This window comes from Teleopsis dalmanni, chromosome 1 (assembly GCF_002237135.1).
Source record: "Teleopsis dalmanni isolate 2A chromosome 1, ASM223713v2, whole genome shotgun sequence".
NCBI classification, from domain to species: Eukaryota; Metazoa; Arthropoda; class Insecta; order Diptera; family Diopsidae; genus Teleopsis; species Teleopsis dalmanni.
Window position 1 is genome coordinate 208,626,462 of NC_051846.1, and position 18,230 is coordinate 208,644,691.

Consider the following 18,230-nt stretch of genomic DNA (forward strand, 5'->3'; position numbering starts at 1 on the left):
CCCGTGTGAATATATTAACCCAAAAGCGCAACAGTTAATTTTACATCACACACACACCAACACACATTCAACGAAGCTTATATTGGTGTGCGTATGTGTTGGGAAATTTTAAATTATAACTGAAATTTTGTTATTTTCTTTTTAAATTACACAAACCTTTTTTCTTTAATTATTTTATTTAACTTTTTTGTAATATACATATGAATTTTCCCTAAAAATTGTCAATATCACTTATTTAATACAGTTTTCAAAGTTTTTTTTATTTTGTTTTTTGTGTAATTAATTAAAACGCCTCACTGAACACGCACACCCGGTTTACATGACCGTTAAAAGGCAACTGAATTTCTGATTTTCTGATTAAGCATGTTAGTAGAAAAGTATTCTGTTTCAAAAGAGAGCAGCAACAACTTAGCAGCGCTACGTTGAGTTAACAGATGTACACATCATGTAAAAATGTTAAAATTTCCCGGAAATTGTGTGTAACAAACGGAAATGTCAATGTATGGTTTGTGTCTAAAATAGTGTCGTTTTAAAATTTATTAATATATTTTATTAAATTATTATAACAACCAATATTCAATACGTTAATTAAAATTATTACTAGGCTTAAGTTATAATTTAAAATAATATATTTTACTGTATATTTTTTAAGCAAGTTTTTTAATTAAGCACAACTAAAAGCATAATAATTGATAAAAACCTTGAAAAATCAAGTCAGTCAAACATTTTATTTTGTAAAATATCCTACAAGAGATGTAAATGTAATTAAATTAAATAAGATATAAATAGAAGAGATTGCGATTCTTCAGTACATCTGAATTTTAGGCCAGAATAACAGAAATTGTTTCAAGAGGTAAGAGAAACTTCTCTTAAAAATTTTAAAACTTCTGTATATAAAAAACTAAATGACATTATAGACTGCACAATTACTTTATCATTGTTTATTCGATTACGATGTAGTAAAAATAAGAATTAAATTGTTATTTAATATCATCACATGAAACTATAAAGAAAGTGTACTGCCATATCTACAGTGGTCTATAACGAACCTTTCTACGTATATATAGTAACAGACATTAAATTATGTCGATTGGAATCAGCAGGACATATATTCAGATCCAATAATATACTTAACAGAATAATAAGTATGCAGTTCTGGGGAACATTAAATTAAATGAGGAATACGACAGATGATAGATACATCTATCTCTATGACTGAGATACACATATGTAGAGGAACTTCTTCGAAATGGAAAGTTGTTTCAGCAACTTCATATAGCTCATTGAACCTGACAGAAAACCTTATCAGGTGCAATGCAAGCATATGTATATAGTTCTTTACACAGTTGAATATGTTAGCGACGTATAATGTAAGTCCACCGAATGCTCTATATAAGAGCAACAAATGATATGCATGTTTCAAATTATAACTTTTTCAGTGAAATATAAAAATGATAATATAAACCCAACAAAAGACTATTAATATATTGCATTATATATATTCAAATACTTAAATTTAAAAAGAAAATTGTAGTTGGTGTTGTAGTTCTATGATCCACCGGATCATAGAAAACAAACACTTCAATGTGCTTCAACAATAAATGATAGAATATTATTAGGAGAGGGTTATATAGTGTAAAGTAGTACAAAAAATATAGAAATCGGTTGGAATAATTGAAGATAGCCTAAGTACAGGTAGAAAAACCTTACCATGTCAATGCAGCGAAGCCATAAAACTATGATTATTATTATTAAAGGTTTGATGTAAAATCGCCCAGCAGCCAGCACTACGACCAGAAGAGTCCTATTGTTATGATAGCCAGATCAGTATGTATGATGGGGCAATTATAAGTGTGGCATCATAGAACTAGAGCTGCAGTTGGGACACATCTTAAGAATTGCCGAGTTCATAATAATCGTGACGTTTGCTGTACTCTAACTTTTTTCTAGCATTACAAAAAGTCTTTTTGACTTACTTTTATTTCGAGCGGTGACACTCAGACAGAAGTAGTAAACCACATTTTGTCCTTATTACTGAGTCATATGGAGAAGCAAACACTGCTGCTCCTGTTATCACAGAATTAGTAAGTATAGTACTAATTATACTTATGATTATAAGTAAGGCAATTTATAGGCCTTTTGCTCATAAGTTGTTTGTTGTGGTCCCAATTTTAAGAGACCACAGTAGGAATCACAATAAGTAGCATTATGTTTTAATGATGAATTACTTATAATATCTTTTTCTGTTATCTTCTTTATGCGATGAATATTATCTAATAATCTAATAATATTAGATAATAATTATCTAATAATAGATCTCATCTATCTCAATAAATGGTAACAAGCATGCAAAACGATTTTATCCCTAATCTGCATTTTTCATTTATTTCGAAAATATATTATCTCCCTATTTATTTAATAACAAAATGAATGACGTATCAGTAGCGGCTGGATCTACGTCGTAGAAGAACCCATCTAGACAGACCATCAAGTGGTGTTCACAATTTTGAATAGGAATAACAACCGATCAAACTATAATAGCTACAATATACCTAAACTATAATTACAATTTAGTTGGTTATCTACAATAGCCAGTATTTCGAGCAACGAGTTCGGTACCCAGTATAGCCCAAAACAAATAAGATAAGTGAGAGAAGTATAGCCCGAAACAAATTACTGATACAAATACATAGGCTAAGACATGGATTGGATGAGATAGAGTGAGCAGAGGAAGGCTTGTTTCAGATATGGAATAAGCAAGAAACCGCTAACCCACGCCCCAAAGCTACAGTTGCTGTTGTAACCCACCGGAATCAGCTTCTGTTGAACGGCACTTGATCGTCTGAACCAACGAGTGGCTCCGGGACATCGACCCGTCCGTTCTTGGAACCTCTTCGAAGCTACTCGTCAATCACGATGACAAGGCACTAATCACCTCTTGTAATATAACATATAGCCGTAGGTACATGGATGAGGAATGAGTGGGATTTTAAGCGAAACTAGCCTTGCTACTTCAATGGGGCCAAGCCAAAGATCTATAGGGCTGAAATTGGGATGTGCATTTAAACATGACAACAGATAGGAAACATCATAGGAAATGAAGCCACAGTTGGCGTACATATGGAAATAAATCTATTTATTCATTTGTTTAGCACATGGCTATACTCTGACCTCACGTGGGATAGAAGACTGTTGACAACTTTGTTACTATGCAAATATGCCCTTGAGAAAGACACTGCAACTGTGTGAAGAGCTGTGTTGTGTTAGATACCAAGAAAAAGTTCAACGAATGCTGCGTGAAGACAATTCTTTACTCATCATATCGTAATTGGAATATCCACCTGTTTCTCAATTATCGATCGATCTGGTTACTTGTGAGATCATGAATACCGCTATATATTATATTGCATAAATAGTATCTAAAATCCTATAGAACATGTTTTTACTAAAATTAAACAGCTTTAATCTGAATATTGTGAACACACAATATATTACATACATTTTAGTTTATAAAAAAAACGTATGTTAAATAATTTATATTCAAAAATTTAATTCAATATAAATTCGCCTAAGCATAATTTATAAAAATATATTTATATTATATTTATATTAATTATTATAAGACATACAATGTTAGGCTATAATAAAGCAGCAGTAACAGACGCCTTCAGCTAAAATATATTTATACGTATTTGCAATTATAAAGTCACACATCTATATTTAATATTTAATGTGTTATGGATTTGGCAGCAAGTATGGGAATATACTCTTATGTGGGTCACTTTATACAAGCAATTTTATCTTATCTCAATTAAAATTTTAATCTTTATGGTTTAAACACTTCGTTAAAGAATTTAATCAGAATTTTCCTCAAAGAACATCTGTAATAAATCGCTTTTTCCACATTGTTCACCATCAAGGCGTTCAACACGTTTCCAACGCAGAAGTGTTGGAATGACCATAAGTTTTATATCATTGTCCAGACGAAATGGATTCTTCATATCCTTCCAACTATAATACAAAATACAAATTTGTTTAATTTTTGACTTTCAAATCAATTCGAATTTCATTACAATTCACGATTACCGACGTCGACTTCTACAAACACAGATTCAGCTTCAGCGAATTGCAAGGCCTTTTTCACCTCTGGTTCCGCTGCAGGAAAAACAGATAAAAATTAGTACAAAAATAAACTTAAAAGTTTTTAAGAGCATTTACCATCGTTGCAATCAGGGCACCAACTTACTCCATCCATTTTTTCACCTGTGAAATAAATATTTATCTGTGTTTTGGAATTTTTGGATAAGTCTTCTACTGTTTTGCGGAAGTCTTCATAGCCGGCTACTTTGATTTGTTCCGGCTTTGATATTACATCGCCTTCCGTCGTATTTATAGCATCATTTTCTTTGGCATCGTTTGTTACTTCAATTGTATCCGGCATTATATACTTAGACAAGATTAAATAATTAAACGTAAATGAATTGCATTTACAGCAGAAATAATCGCAACCACTTTGTTGTCCACCGACTGCTTTGTGTTTCATTTATCAGCTGGTGCTATCGAAAAGTGCTGCCAATACATTTTTCCAACATTGAATTTTTAAATGCAGTGATACACTGATAAAAATATTTGGTAGAATTAAATATTATAATTTAGACTTAGCCAGTTCACCAACTTTAACAAATTTTAACTATTCACAATTTATAACGTCAAGTCCCATAATTTACTTATTCCCAATTAAGTGATAAGGAAATAATTGAAATTGAAATATTTAAATAAAATAAAAAATTAAAAATAGCAAATGTTGTATAACATATATACGCAGGACAAAGAAATTCCAGTTTTGAAATTTACAAAAACAATTTCTTTGTGTTTTATGCCGAACTCTGCTTTATAGTATAGCTTGCAAACAAAATGTGCACACATGATGTTTCTATCTAGCGATTTAACACTTTAGCAATTTAACTCGAATTTAGCATAATGCATAAAAATGTTAACATAAGTTACATGTTTACACTTATAACTGTCAAATTTTTATTTGACAAAATGATTCTACAATGACTAAAATTGAGTCCGTATTCCTTTAGTCACAGGATCACATTGCATATAGTTCAATGCTGAACATATCCGGTGTTTCTTACTATTAAAAAGAATTTATAAGAATAATATGCTCCATGCCATGTTTGTTACTTAATTTCTTAAACTTCTATTTGTATTAACAAATAATAAAACCAAGAAAATATCAAGAAAATAGTTTTGTTTTGTCGTTATTTACTTTTAAAATCAAATAAAACCAACTCTTCTTATATGTTTGTATATTTTTATTAATATTATTGAAGAATATAGTTCAGTTATATATATTATTGGCACTAATTAATCAAATTAATAGAATATTTGTAATATATACGTTATTGTCATTTATTGACTACAAAAGATAAAAAAGAATAATAAAACACTTCAAAGTTTCTATTGAAACGGCAGCTTCCAAATAGGAACTTTTTAAGCTAGAGAAGTTTATTTTAAACAATAAGAACTGATATATTTTTGTAGTATCTCAAAGATTAAATTAAAAACTGAATAACAATTAGTTTGAAACCATTTTTCTTACTACCAACTTAATTAATGAATCATAACATAACAATTATTTAGTTTTGCTAATAATTATTGTATCGCAAATATTTTAACAAAATTTTAAAAATTTAAAAAAAACGAGCACAATGCAATCTCTCCATTACAACACATAATACATAACAACAACAACACATAAGAAAATAATATATCACAAAAAATATATATATATATTATATATATTATATAACATGTATCGGAACATAACAACTAAATCAATATATAAATTTTATTATATCTTGCACCATTTTTACATTAAGACTGAAAAGTTTTCGGAAATTCTCATTTAAAATTCGCGCGCTGTATATTTTTCGATATTTTAAGTTTATGTAGTTTGGCAGCACTGTCCTTAATTACTATGCCAAAAATGAGCTCGATCTGTCAGACAGTTCGTTTACGGCAGCTGTTGAAACCAGTTCACCTCAGTAGTGCGTTGCGAAATGTCTTCGACGGTCGTACGACCGTCCTGGAAGGCTTTGTACCACTCATAAACTTGAGTTTTCGATAAAACTGATTCCCCATAAGCCTTTTGTAGCATTCGCAACGATTCTGCACACGAAATTTCGTTCGAAACACAAAATTTGATGCAAACTCTTTGTTCAATATTTTTTTCCATTGTTTTTTTCGCAACGCCCTACTGAGGTGAACTGGTTTCAACAGCTGCCGTAAACGAACTGTCTGACAGATCGCGCTCATTTTTGGCATAGTAATTGTCCTTAATTGCTGCCAAACTACATAAACTTAAAATATCGAAAAATATACAGCGCGCGAATTTTAAATGAGAATTTCCGAAAACTTTTCGGTCTTAATGTACTCTATTGGAGACCTATGTTGGAGACGTAGCATTGTACTCGGAGCACAAATATTTAAATATTCTTTTTATGCGTTCTGTGTAATAAGAACCATTATTTTATTATAATAATAATTATATATTCTACTATTAAATATTATAAAAATATTTATATATTTTATTCTTAAATTTATATATTTTTTTCCATTAAATTTCCTACATTTTATTCCTTTATATTTTTGAAGGAACTCATATCATATTGCACCCTTTTACAGTGGTTAGTCCCAATTATTATTGGAACTTAAAAAACTGATATTATATTATTGACGTATACACAAATAAAATAATTTTTTTTTCTTTTCTATTATTAAATCTATTTGAAATAGTTATATAGTTTTGAATGTTTTATCAACATTTATTAAACCTTCTTACACAGTAGAAAGGAAGGCTGCTTTTTGTAATCAGTACGAGGTCTCAGTATATATAATAAAATAAAACATAAACTATGAAATTATGAGAACTTATGATTAAACGATGAAAAAATTGAAAACAAATATACATGTGTTGTTCTAAATTAAGTTTATCTTGATTATGAAGTTATTGAACGAAAGAAAAAAATGCCAGCTAACTGCACCAAAAAAGAAAAAAAACAGAAAGAATGACTGCACAAAAATATTATACATAAAAATTTAAATGTTAATGTATAAAACACCGATGGAAGACATTTTAGGATATCTTTAAGATAATAGCAGCATTAACAAAATAGTTAACTATACCGGTAAATAAGAATCCTACCTGTTGATCTATTAAGATTGTAAGAAAAAATAGTTTAGATTTAAAACTACATTTTGTGTAGTCTCTTAAAGGGATCTGGGTTCACTACAGGTCAACTGTAAATCTTTCAAATTAAGAAAACATTCTAAGATATTGTTATCTACTTAGTAAAGTTAAAGTTGTTGATAAACTATTCGATATGTCACTAATCCGGCGTTACCTTCTTTCAATAGTCTGTCTAAAGAGACTATGTTTTTTGCTTCTACTTAGAATCAAATTAAGCCTCTAAGCATATTACTTGCCAATGTCTAGTTGCTAAAAAGAAATCACTAGTGCGGATATCCTCATCTCCGTCAGTTATTTGAAAATCCGCAAAAGTTTCGCATTTACTCGGAGAATTGTGTGTGTTAGGGTCGGTAAGTAGCACAAAATATCTGCCACTGTCCGAATGATCTGCTCCGTTCAGAGTCAGTAGCCTATTTGCGGCTACTTTATTCCATAAACTATAAAATTTAGTTACAGATTAAAATTTTAAAAGTTTAACGTCTGGAATTTACAATTTGCTAATTACAGAAAACCAGAATGCTTTCTATGATAAGCTTAGACAAGTGAGACAAACGTGTATTTTGAGAAAAATGAATTACCACTCTATAGTGCCACTCTTTTTATTTTATTAGAATACAAACAATTGTAGATACTAAGCTGTTTCCAGCTGTTCGATACTCTAATCTTAAAAATGGTTCAGTAGGACCTACCATTCAGGAGCCTGTCCTATAAAAATGATCTTAGGTTTGCTTGTTTAACTTCTTAGTTCCAAAAAGATTACATTATATAACATTGGGGGCTATTGTAAAGAAGTAGCCTTTAAAACTAAGATTGAAAATTATCAAACTACAACCGACGTACCGTGAAGTCCCTGCCTGTATTTGTATAATATTGTTTCTTCTTATTATTTTTTACGTAGTTTTCGAATTATGAACCTTAAATACGTTTAATAAGGGTCTATCCAGAATAATCTCTAAACATTATGACCTAATGAACTAATAGACAATTAATAAATATTTCAACATGTTGAAACATGAATGTTATTAGATTAGTTTTTCCTCTTATCAACTATAAATTGCTTGCTTCCTTAGTTGGGAAGTTGAATACAACATCATCTTTCCAACTGGAGTACTTCCATCCTTTCTCATGACATGACCAGTTCAGCAATGCTGCTTAATTATAATGCGCTAATTATGTCAATGGAATAGTAATTCATATAACTTGAGAAATTACTCACAAAAATAATTCTTTGATAACGGGGAGTTACATTCTCATGAAATCGGAGTTATCCACCTATTAGATTATTATATTATGCCATATAATATATATTATGAGATTATTATATTAGATATCATTATAATGCGATTCTTTGACATCTACTATGTAATTTTAGATGCATCAAAATGAGCTAAAAAATCTTTTTTGTTATCTCTGTGAAAAGTCTACTAATCTCATCTAACCCATAAAATAGTATAATTACCGCACGTCAACTGAGTTATTCCTTTTTTTTTGTAATTATATTTATATTTATATAATTATAATTATATTTTGTAATTATTTTCATTTTTGCCATTATTTATTTGAAAGTAATATAATCTTATTAGGGCAAAGCCAATATTTCGAAACATTGTAGTTCAATTCGATTCAGTATGTCTCGTCTTGTAATCCTTACATGTTATCTGCTTTTCAGTTCCCGGCGGGCTACAACAACAACAATCAGTATGTCTGCTGTTTAGTTTATTCTGAGATCATATTTAAAAATATCTGAGCTCTTTATAAGCCCAATGATTTTATCATCCAAGAACTGTTTGAATAGAGTAATGCCCCAATATATTTATATAGGATTGTTTCTACAAAATTGTTAATATATAATGTTGAGGAACACAATGGACCTATCATCTATTGTATTGCAAAGAAACATTCTGATTATAAGGGAATAAGACTTGCTATTACTATCACTACTAGGTTATACTAGATATCTTAAAGATCGAGTTAGGCCCATTGCCCTATTGTGGTAACTTTACTATTATTTAATGAAAAAAAAAAATGTAAATATAATATTTAAATGTTATGAAATTAAATTAAAAAGCGATTGACCTTTCTTCCACTGCGCTTACAAAATTCTCTTCAGTTTTTGCGGAACAGACATTTTTATTGCATCGGCGCTTGTGAAGTTCAAGTGCAGCAGAAATTGGGTCAAGAATATCGCGAGTGCACTTAAATGTTTCTTTCAACTTGAAAATTGTATAAAACAAAAGACAAACTTCACATTTCAGACATTCAAGAGAACAAGAAGAACAAGAAGAACACAATGGGTACATGATGAGTTCGAGCACAAAATTCTCACTTTTAATTAAATGCTTTTGTTTACAGTTTATTTGAAAGGATTATTTGCCAGAAGGACGACGACTGCTTTGCTGTTTATTGCAATCATTGCGAGTGTGGAGTGTGGTCCCACAAAAATTGCATATAAGAAACCAATTTATGGAAAAACAAATATTATTAAAGAAAAGCGTATAAAAGCTAAAGTGGAGGAACCAAAAACCACAACTTACAAAGCAAATGTAATCACAGCAACCAAACTCAGCACAGAGCAATTGGAAGTTACCACGTTACCATATGCGGTTGCAACAAATTTAACAACTGCAACTGCACACATACAAACGGTACCAAATTTAGAAGCTACTGGACCAACATTAACAACAGAAGCACCTAGCAGCACCGCAGTAGTAGACACCACAGAGCAAAGAGGAACAACGGAGCAAATTGGAATAACAACACAGAAAGAAATGCCAGCAATAACGACAGCCAAGCACTTCTTTGGAAGTCAAAACCAGGATTCTGTACAAAGTCTGGAAAAAACTAGTGAATCTGCAGCTACGGCATCTAGCACAAGTAGAACAAGCACAAGCACAAGCACAAGTACAACGGAGAATAACCGAATAGTGCCGTGCACATGTGGTATTTTCCTCTCCTCACAGATTAAGCAAGGCAGCAGTGAAAAACCAACTGGTAAACCAGCCATAAGTAACGAACTGGATCGGAATTATCCTTGCAATGCCATCGGTCAGAAACAATGCCAAACCAAGTGCCTAGAAAATGTAAGTATCTAATACAATGTGAAGGAAAAACTATTCCAATGCAATTCAAACATTCATACCCAATTCACACAATTACAGATTGTAAAGCATCTGCCTAACTCCGCGGCCATATTGTGTGCATCTTTAGATAGAGACATACGCAAGGAGCGTGCCTACTTGTATGTTAAGAACTGCAACAACAACTGGTGGAATACTACATTAGCAGCTGGACGAGAATATTGTTGTAAGAACGGTACACCGTACACGTGCCCAATGGTCTAAGCGCTACGTTTTAGGAAGAACTGCTGGATTTGTTAGAACGAAAATTGTAAATAAAAACCAAAGTCTTTGTAAATAAAGTTAAAAATTAAAATGATCAAATTTATATTTATTTTCTATTAATGAATGAAAAACATTAACAAATGAAAAAAAAATAAAATCAAACAATTAAAAATAATGGTAATATACTACGAGTAAAATTAAATTATATTAAATGCTTTTAATACTTCGACATCATAAATGAATGGATCATACGCAAATGATAATATTCTTCTCATTCGAAAAATTTCTTTTTCACCGACGTTGATTCGAATGTTATGGTTGATAATCTGAAAAAATTAAATGATAAGTGAATAAGTGAATAAGTGAGACCAATGAAATAAATTAAATAATAACTGAAATTAATACAATACAAATGTATGATTTGTTAAATAAAACTGTTATGTATAAAATAAAATGATTCTGAACCCAGAAACCAACAGAAACCGACTGATGTACCGAGATGTACCAAAAAAAGCTTAGAATGTGATTGTTTGAATCTGTCTAAACAAATAACAGCGTTAAGTGCGAGTTGAGATTTACAAAAATAAGATACGCACGATTTAGAAAACATTTATTTATAACGTAGATATAACAAAATACTAAAATACTGGTAGCAGACGCCTTTGACTGTTGGAATATCTTTATTACGATGCTTGGAACTTAATTAAAACTTATAATAGATAAATTAAGAGTAGATAACTTAAGGTTAGATAATGTTGGTATTACAAGCTTTAGGATAGGTAGCTTTAGGATAGATAGCTTAAGGATAGAATGGTTGGATTAGAGTAGCGGCCTTCTACACCTAAGCCCACTGGAACTTAAATAATGGCGCATTGTGATACTACGACACATTAAAGATAGATTAAATTGAAGATGTCGAAAATTAAATTTTTTAAATGAGAAATCAAATTTCAAAAATAAAAATGCATTTTAATATTTAATTATGTGAAAGAGACAGAGAGGAATAGAGAGAGAGGAAGAGAGAGTGAGGAAGAGAGAGAGAGGAAGAGAGAGAGAGGAAGAGAGAGAGAGGAAGAGAGAGAGAGAGGAAGAGAGAGAGAGAGAGGAAGAGAGAGAGAGGAAGAGAGAGAGAGGAAGAGAGAGAAGAGAAAGAGGAGAGAGAGAGGAGAGAGAAAGAGGAGAGAGAGAGAAAGAGGAGAGAGAGAGAAAGAGGAGAGAGAGAGAAAGAGGAGAGAGAGAGAGAGAGAGAGAGGAGAGAGAGCAGAGAGCAAGAGGAGAGAAGAAGAGAGCAAGAGGGCAGAGGAGAGAGAGAAAGAGGAGAGAGAGAAAGAGGAGAGAGAGAGGAGAGAGAGAGGAGAGAGAGAAAGAGGAGAGAGAGAGGAGAGAGAGAAAGAGGAGAGAGAGAGGAGAGAGAGAAAGAGGAGGGAGAGAGGAGAGAGAAAGAGGAGAGAGAGAGAAAGAGGAGAGAGAGTAGAGAAAAAGAGGAGAGAGAGAGAAGAGAGAAAGAGGAGCAGAGAGCAAGAGGAGAGAAGAAGAGAGCAAGAGGGCAGGAGAGAAGAAGAGAGCAAGAGGGCAGAGAGAAGAGAGAAAGAGGAGAGAGAGTAGAGAAAAAGAGGAGAGAGAGAGAAGAGAGAAAGAGGAGAGAGAGAAGAGAGAAAGAGGAGAGAGAAGAGAGAAAGAGGAGAGAGAGAAGAGAGAAAGAGGAGAGAGAGAAGAGAGAAAGAGAAGAGAGAGAGAGAAAGAGGAGAGAGAGAGAAAGAGGAGAGAGAGAGAGAGAGAGAGAGGAGAGAGAGCAGAGAGCAAGAGGAGAGAAGAAGAGAGCAAGAGGGCAGAGGAGAGAGAGAAAGAGGAGAGAGAGAAAGAGGAGAGAGAGAGGAGAGAGAGAGGAGAGAGAGAAAGAGGAGAGAGAGAGGAGAGAGAGAAAGAGGAGAGAGAGAGGAGAGAGAGAAAGAGGAGGGAGAGAGGAGAGAGAAAGAGGAGAGAGAGAGAAAGAGGAGAGAGAGTAGAGAAAAAGAGGAGAGAGAGAGAAGAGAGAAAGAGGAAGCAGAGAGAGGAAGAGAGAGAGAGGAAAAAAAGAAGAGAGAGAGAGAGTGAGATTGTAGAAAAAGTATTCATTCAATGTTACTAAAAAGACCACTCAAACACAATGCTTATATGCAAAAATGTAGAAGAGAGAGAGAGGAAGAGAGAGAGAGAGTGAGATTGTAGAAAAAGTATTCATTCAATGTTACTAAAAAGACCACTCAAACACAATGCTTATATGCAAAATGTTGTGAGACAACGTAGAGAAGGAATAAAAAAAACTAAAAAAAAAAACGACAATTCGTTTAGATCCCTCATCGCACGCAACGCTATTATCTCTCTAGCCAGGATATATGTAAAAACAATTTTTATGAATTGAGAGAGTAGTAAATGCTAATTTTCAGCAAAAATTTATTCTAAAAATGACAAGTGTAACTTCAAAAAGTAACAGTATTGTACCAGGTTTACACTTAAATTTATCGAACCTTTCTATTATATCTTCATATGGATTTTGAAAGAAAAAAAGCATATATTGCTTTATTTTTGTCGAGTCAGTTATAGACAATTTTACAACGTTCACTTAAGGGCCGATTTGACATTTAATAGATTTTTGCAGTTTTAATTGACATTTAAAGGTTACTTGTCAATCAAATAATTCTCTTTCAACCTAATCTATAAAATAATTTATCGTTTTTGGCTTTAGAGGTAAGCATAAAACAGCTTTAAATTGAAATTATATTATGATCATTCTATGATTTTACTAGCATTGCCATATTTTTCATAATTATAATCTTCCTTTAAGTATTTACGACCTGCAATAAAACGCATACTACACTTAACTTAAGGGAACCTTAAACGTGCATTGTAAAACTTATTCTTAGATTCCTTCTGCAAGACACATGAAGCCCAATAAAGTAGAGATTCATAAACAATAACAGAAATTCATTTACATTAAAATATAAAAGTTACACCAACGCTGCTAAGTTAGAAACAACATCGTAATCATTTTTAATTGTTTTACATACAGATTTAAAATTAACTTATTATACCTCGCTATCTTTGGTGTGATGAATGTTGCATTACTTCCTACATTACTGTCTGCTGATGGAGAATTATTCTTGATAACTTCACTTGATATTACTTGTTCTTGTTCAGGTGTCTCTATTATTACATTATCACTCATTTCATTTTCATCATTTGAATCAGTTTTGGAAAATTTTCCATTAAGGCATGTTAGACTACACCCGCAATTTAACGTGCATTTCTTAGTGTTCGAATAACATCCGCAACGCTTGTTGATGCATTTACCACGACACTTACAGCCTTTCTCTCTCCGTTTGTTACCTGTTCCGTTGGCGTTGTTGGCGTTGTTGGCGCCAATGTTTTCGGACCCGTTGCTCGTAACAGCATGCGTTTCGTCCATTGAATGGGACGAAGTATCTGATTTATTTCGAAAAGTCTATAATTCAATTTAGTGACAAAATACCAAAACCCGAAAATATATATTTACCGTTGATCGTTTATTTGGTCGTCGAAACCTTGGCGTTTTTATCCAATCTGGATCAGTTTTACTTGAAGTGTTCATTTCATCTTCTTCTTCTTCACTAGACATTAGCTCTTCAATATCATCTTCAAGTATGGGCTGTGTATTAAATAAATAAAATATATTTATAGCACATATTTTTAAAATTATGATATTTCATATAAAAAAAACTTTACCTCAGTTAGTTGCTTTTTCTTTTGTAACTCTTCTTCTTGTTTTTTATAAGATTCTATTACTTCTTTCATTTCATCTATTTTATCGAAATATTCTTCCTGAATCTTTTTCGTTTCAGCAGAGTTATTTTCAGTGGATTGAGTACTGTGCAACTGCCGCAGCAACACAGAAATCCTCTCTTCATACATACTCTCCCGACTGTTCATCATTTGCTCATGTTCAACTTCCATTGTGCGCATACGTTTCATAACCCCGTTGCAGCGTTCATCGACAGTTTCAATTGTGTTACGTAGTTCATCCATTGCAGTTTTTTGTTCCTGAGAGCGATTAGCATGTTCTCGTCGCATATCAGAAACAGATTTTATCAGATGTTTAATGACCATACGCGCTTCACTAATACTGTACAAGCCGTCACAAAACGTACGTACGCGTGTCTCAAAATCAGCAGCACAAACTTTTTGCTGCATTTCTGTTATTTGCGCATTACGGAGCTCTAACTCAAGCTCCAAGTTAGCAAGCTCTTGTGCTTCAGGTGTACCTACAATTACCGGCTGTTCTTTCAAATCTCGGATACGATTACTAATAATAGCGCGGTCATCCATTAAATTGTCCAAGGAATGTTCAGCGTCAATTAAGGATACGAATATTTCTAATTCACGCTCTACAAATGCTAATACATTATCATTCATGGGTGCAGAGGTTGTGTTCTTTCCACTTTGTCGCATCGATTGAGCATGTTGTTGCTTTTCTAACACTTCCTTCAACCTGTTGAATATATAGTAAATTGTTTATAAATATATTATCTAGAAAGAATTCAAAAAATATATATTATTATTTTAACCAGTAAATATAAGTCCTTAAGAGCAGTATATTTGAAAGGATTACAACACGTTTACAAGAAAAGGGAAGAAGAGTATTTCTTTCGAATGGGACGTCCAACTACTCATCTACTCACACTACGTAGTGCCACTTATGACTCTGAAGAAGTACGAGTTTTTCGCGTTCAACTACCCACATCTAACCCATGTATACGAATTCGTAATTCCTTTCATCATGCTATCTGCACTATAGATCTCCGTAGGTTACTACACGAACAACAATTATTTGCATTATATAGTTACCTTTTGTTATTCGCCATGGCCTCCTCAAACTTGCGTTTTAATACGTTACGTTGTTTCAAATGAAGCTCTTCTTTACGCTTCATCTCCATATTTTTTTTAAGATCTTTGTTTTTCAGCTGTATAAGCTCTTTCTCGCGCGTAAACTTCCATTGGCGGAATTGGTCTGACTCTTGCCGCATAGTGCGTATCAACTTCACCCTCGACTCTTTCATAAGCCTAATGTCATTATTTAGATTTTTAATCATAAGTGTATCTTTCTCCCGAAGTTTCAACATTTTGGTTTGTTGTTTAAGCTGCGAACGGACTTTAGTTAATTCTGCCTCCAATACTTGTAAACGCTTGCGACGTTCCTCCGCTAGTTTAGCAGACGCATCTTTTTTGGTGGTCTGTAACTTATCTAACAAGTCCTGCTTTTCAATTTCTAGTTCATTTATTTTACACTCATATTCAATCAGTTTCTCAGGATTTTCCTCAACAACTGAGAACTTGTTCAGACTGCCCGCAACACGTTGGTGAAGTTCCTCCTTGATGTTAAGTGCTCTTTCAATTTGTCGCAATTGCTCTTTTAAATTTATTTGCTTATTAGTAAAGGCGTCTTCTTCTTCTTGCATCAATATATCTGTACTTTCTGACATATTTTCATCGTCCACAGATCTATTACCCAGTGGACTCTTGTTTCTCTCTAATTCTAGTTTTGTATGATCAAGTTCCTCATCGAGATTATCAATTAATTTTTTCATTTCAGCTACAGATTCTATTAATGTTGGTATTTTTTCTGGTGAGGAATCAATTTTGAATTCCTCTTCTAAATTCATTATAATTTTCCTTAGTTGCACCGTTGTGTCTTTTAATTTCTCATGTGCCACTTCAGCAATATGCGCACGCATCTCATTATCTGCAACATCATGTAAAGTCGCCTGTAATTTTTGTTGCAAGTAACGATTTTTCTCCTGAAGTTCAAGATATTTTTTGCTGTGTATTTCATGAAAATTATTGTAGTCAGCAGGGTTGGAATCAATTACTGGCACAGCGCCTTGTACATCGACTTTTAGTGAAGCGGACATATTGCCACCCACAGCTAACAGCTCCATCCGCAACTTTTGTATTATGCCCTTGAGTATACTAACCTCCATGGCGTGTGGATCTTGATTTATGATTGGTTTATTCTTAATCTGGCGAGCACGATCTGCATATCGTAACGTGCTTAATGTTTCCGCAACATTATAATCAGCTGGACTGACACAGGCGATCATCAATGTTACAGAGTTTCCGCCCAAGGAATCTTGTAGTAAGCGAGTTAACTTCGAGTCGCGATAACGAACATGACCAGCACCTTGACCAGCTGTAAGAAAAGAATACATTGCATTATTTCAAATAATATATTTTAATTTATTACACATAAAAATATTAATCTTTTTTATCAGAAACTTATTTGATTTGATTTGAAGAAATTTGTATATTATACTTATATACGATAAGTAAGATTAAGTTGAAGTGGGGGCTTGGTACACCAAAACCTACTGAGTTCTATATTTATACAAATTAATAGTCATAATATATAATTTTAATTTAACATAGTTGGTTCTAGGCATTCTGATACAAAAATCAGGCATTATCTGCCACAACTGACACTGATGCGCAAATGAAGGAAACACACCTTATATCGGTTGAAGATATTAGACTAGATTAAGTAGGTTTGATGCTATAACTTATTTAGTAAATAGGTTTCATAAAGAGGTTTTTTTTCGATTAGTAGTGAACTACAACAACAAAAATTTTATTTTTTATATTTTAATTAATTGAATTTTTGGCTGATCATACAGCTGTTTCGAGTATTGTCAAATACCCGTCATCAGTGGTCTTGGAAATAATTCTTGTATTTAATTATTCGTAAATAATTATTTTTAAGACTGCAAGTACTAGGTTTCAGAAAAATCTAGGTCGTAGTCGTAGAATTCTCCAACTTAATAATAATAAACATAAACCACTTTTGTTTCAGCTCAATTTAATAGTTAAAATGAAAAAGTCGTCAAATTATAGATACGATTACTGTTGTTTTATATCAACTATAATGTTGTAAGGAATATATAGGGATAAACCTATCTTTTTCCCAACGAGTAGTGCTGTATCTGATCAGTTCATCGGGTGTACAGTTTTCAACAATCTTAATGTGGCTTAGATAAATAAACTTTAGTTAATTGCTTTTTCCATTGAGAAACGATTAGGACGACGATAAGCTTGCTTTCTCTTCGTGAAAGTACAGACATTGCTTTTAGCATATATAGATTCAAGGAGGATTTCCTCAGTGACAAGTAAGTGGTATAAAACGAACACAAAAATAATTTTTTTTAAAAAGAAAGATCAAACACCTTTTCATATAGAACATGGAACATATGTATTATTAAACGTTGACATCATACCCACATTAAATACGTAATTTTATAAAATATTTAAAAATTTTTATATTTAAATATTTTAATAATTACTTAAAGCAAATATAATAATTTGTGTATTTGTATTTAATGAATCTGCGTAAAAGCAAAACGTGTGAGGTAAATGAAGAATGTAGATTAGTTAAAAAGATTGTCAATTAAAAAAGACGTTATTTTTAAATTAATATTTAACTTCTTGGTTATTTTTATATATTTTGTTTTTATGTATTTGTTTTTGATTTACGTGCAAACAAAAACGTAGATATTTGTTAGAAAAGTAGATTTATAAAAACTGAAATTTAATTATTTAAATATTGAAACTATGAGATTTCTTGCAAT

At 32.3% G+C, this 18,230-nt stretch overlaps 3 protein-coding genes across 3 annotated transcripts; 1 reads left to right on the top strand and 2 right to left on the bottom strand.

The window, feature by feature from the left end:
- Positions 1 to 3,583: 3,583 nt before the first annotated feature.
- On the bottom strand, positions 3,584 to 4,617 carry LOC119675204 (thioredoxin domain-containing protein 17-like). Its single transcript, XM_038086395.1, has 3 exons — positions 4,219 to 4,617; positions 4,074 to 4,155; positions 3,584 to 4,011 (listed from the first exon to the last, which is right to left on the bottom strand). The coding sequence occupies exons 1-3, from the start codon at positions 4,541 to 4,543 to the stop codon at positions 3,855 to 3,857; spliced, it is 564 nt and encodes a 187-aa protein (XP_037942323.1). The 5' UTR covers positions 4,544 to 4,617; the 3' UTR covers positions 3,584 to 3,854.
- Positions 4,618 to 8,796: 4,179 nt separating this feature from the next.
- On the top strand, positions 8,797 to 10,692 carry LOC119671622 (follicle cell protein 3C-1). The gene is made up of 2 exons (XM_038082350.1): positions 8,797 to 10,338; positions 10,417 to 10,692. Exons 1-2 carry the CDS (start codon positions 9,595 to 9,597, stop codon positions 10,597 to 10,599), a joined length of 927 nt encoding a protein of 308 aa, XP_037938278.1. The 5' UTR covers positions 8,797 to 9,594; the 3' UTR covers positions 10,600 to 10,692.
- Positions 10,693 to 10,782: 90 nt separating this feature from the next.
- Positions 10,783 to 16,801, bottom strand: LOC119671623 (chromosome-associated kinesin KIF4-like; the record flags this gene model as incomplete). Its single annotated transcript, XM_038082351.1, is given in 5 exon segments — positions 10,783 to 10,925; positions 13,671 to 14,080; positions 14,132 to 14,263; positions 14,341 to 15,103; positions 15,460 to 16,801. Coding segments are annotated over 5 exon segments (2,613 nt in total). The 3' UTR covers positions 10,783 to 10,870.
- Positions 16,802 to 18,230: the final 1,429 nt, after the last annotated feature.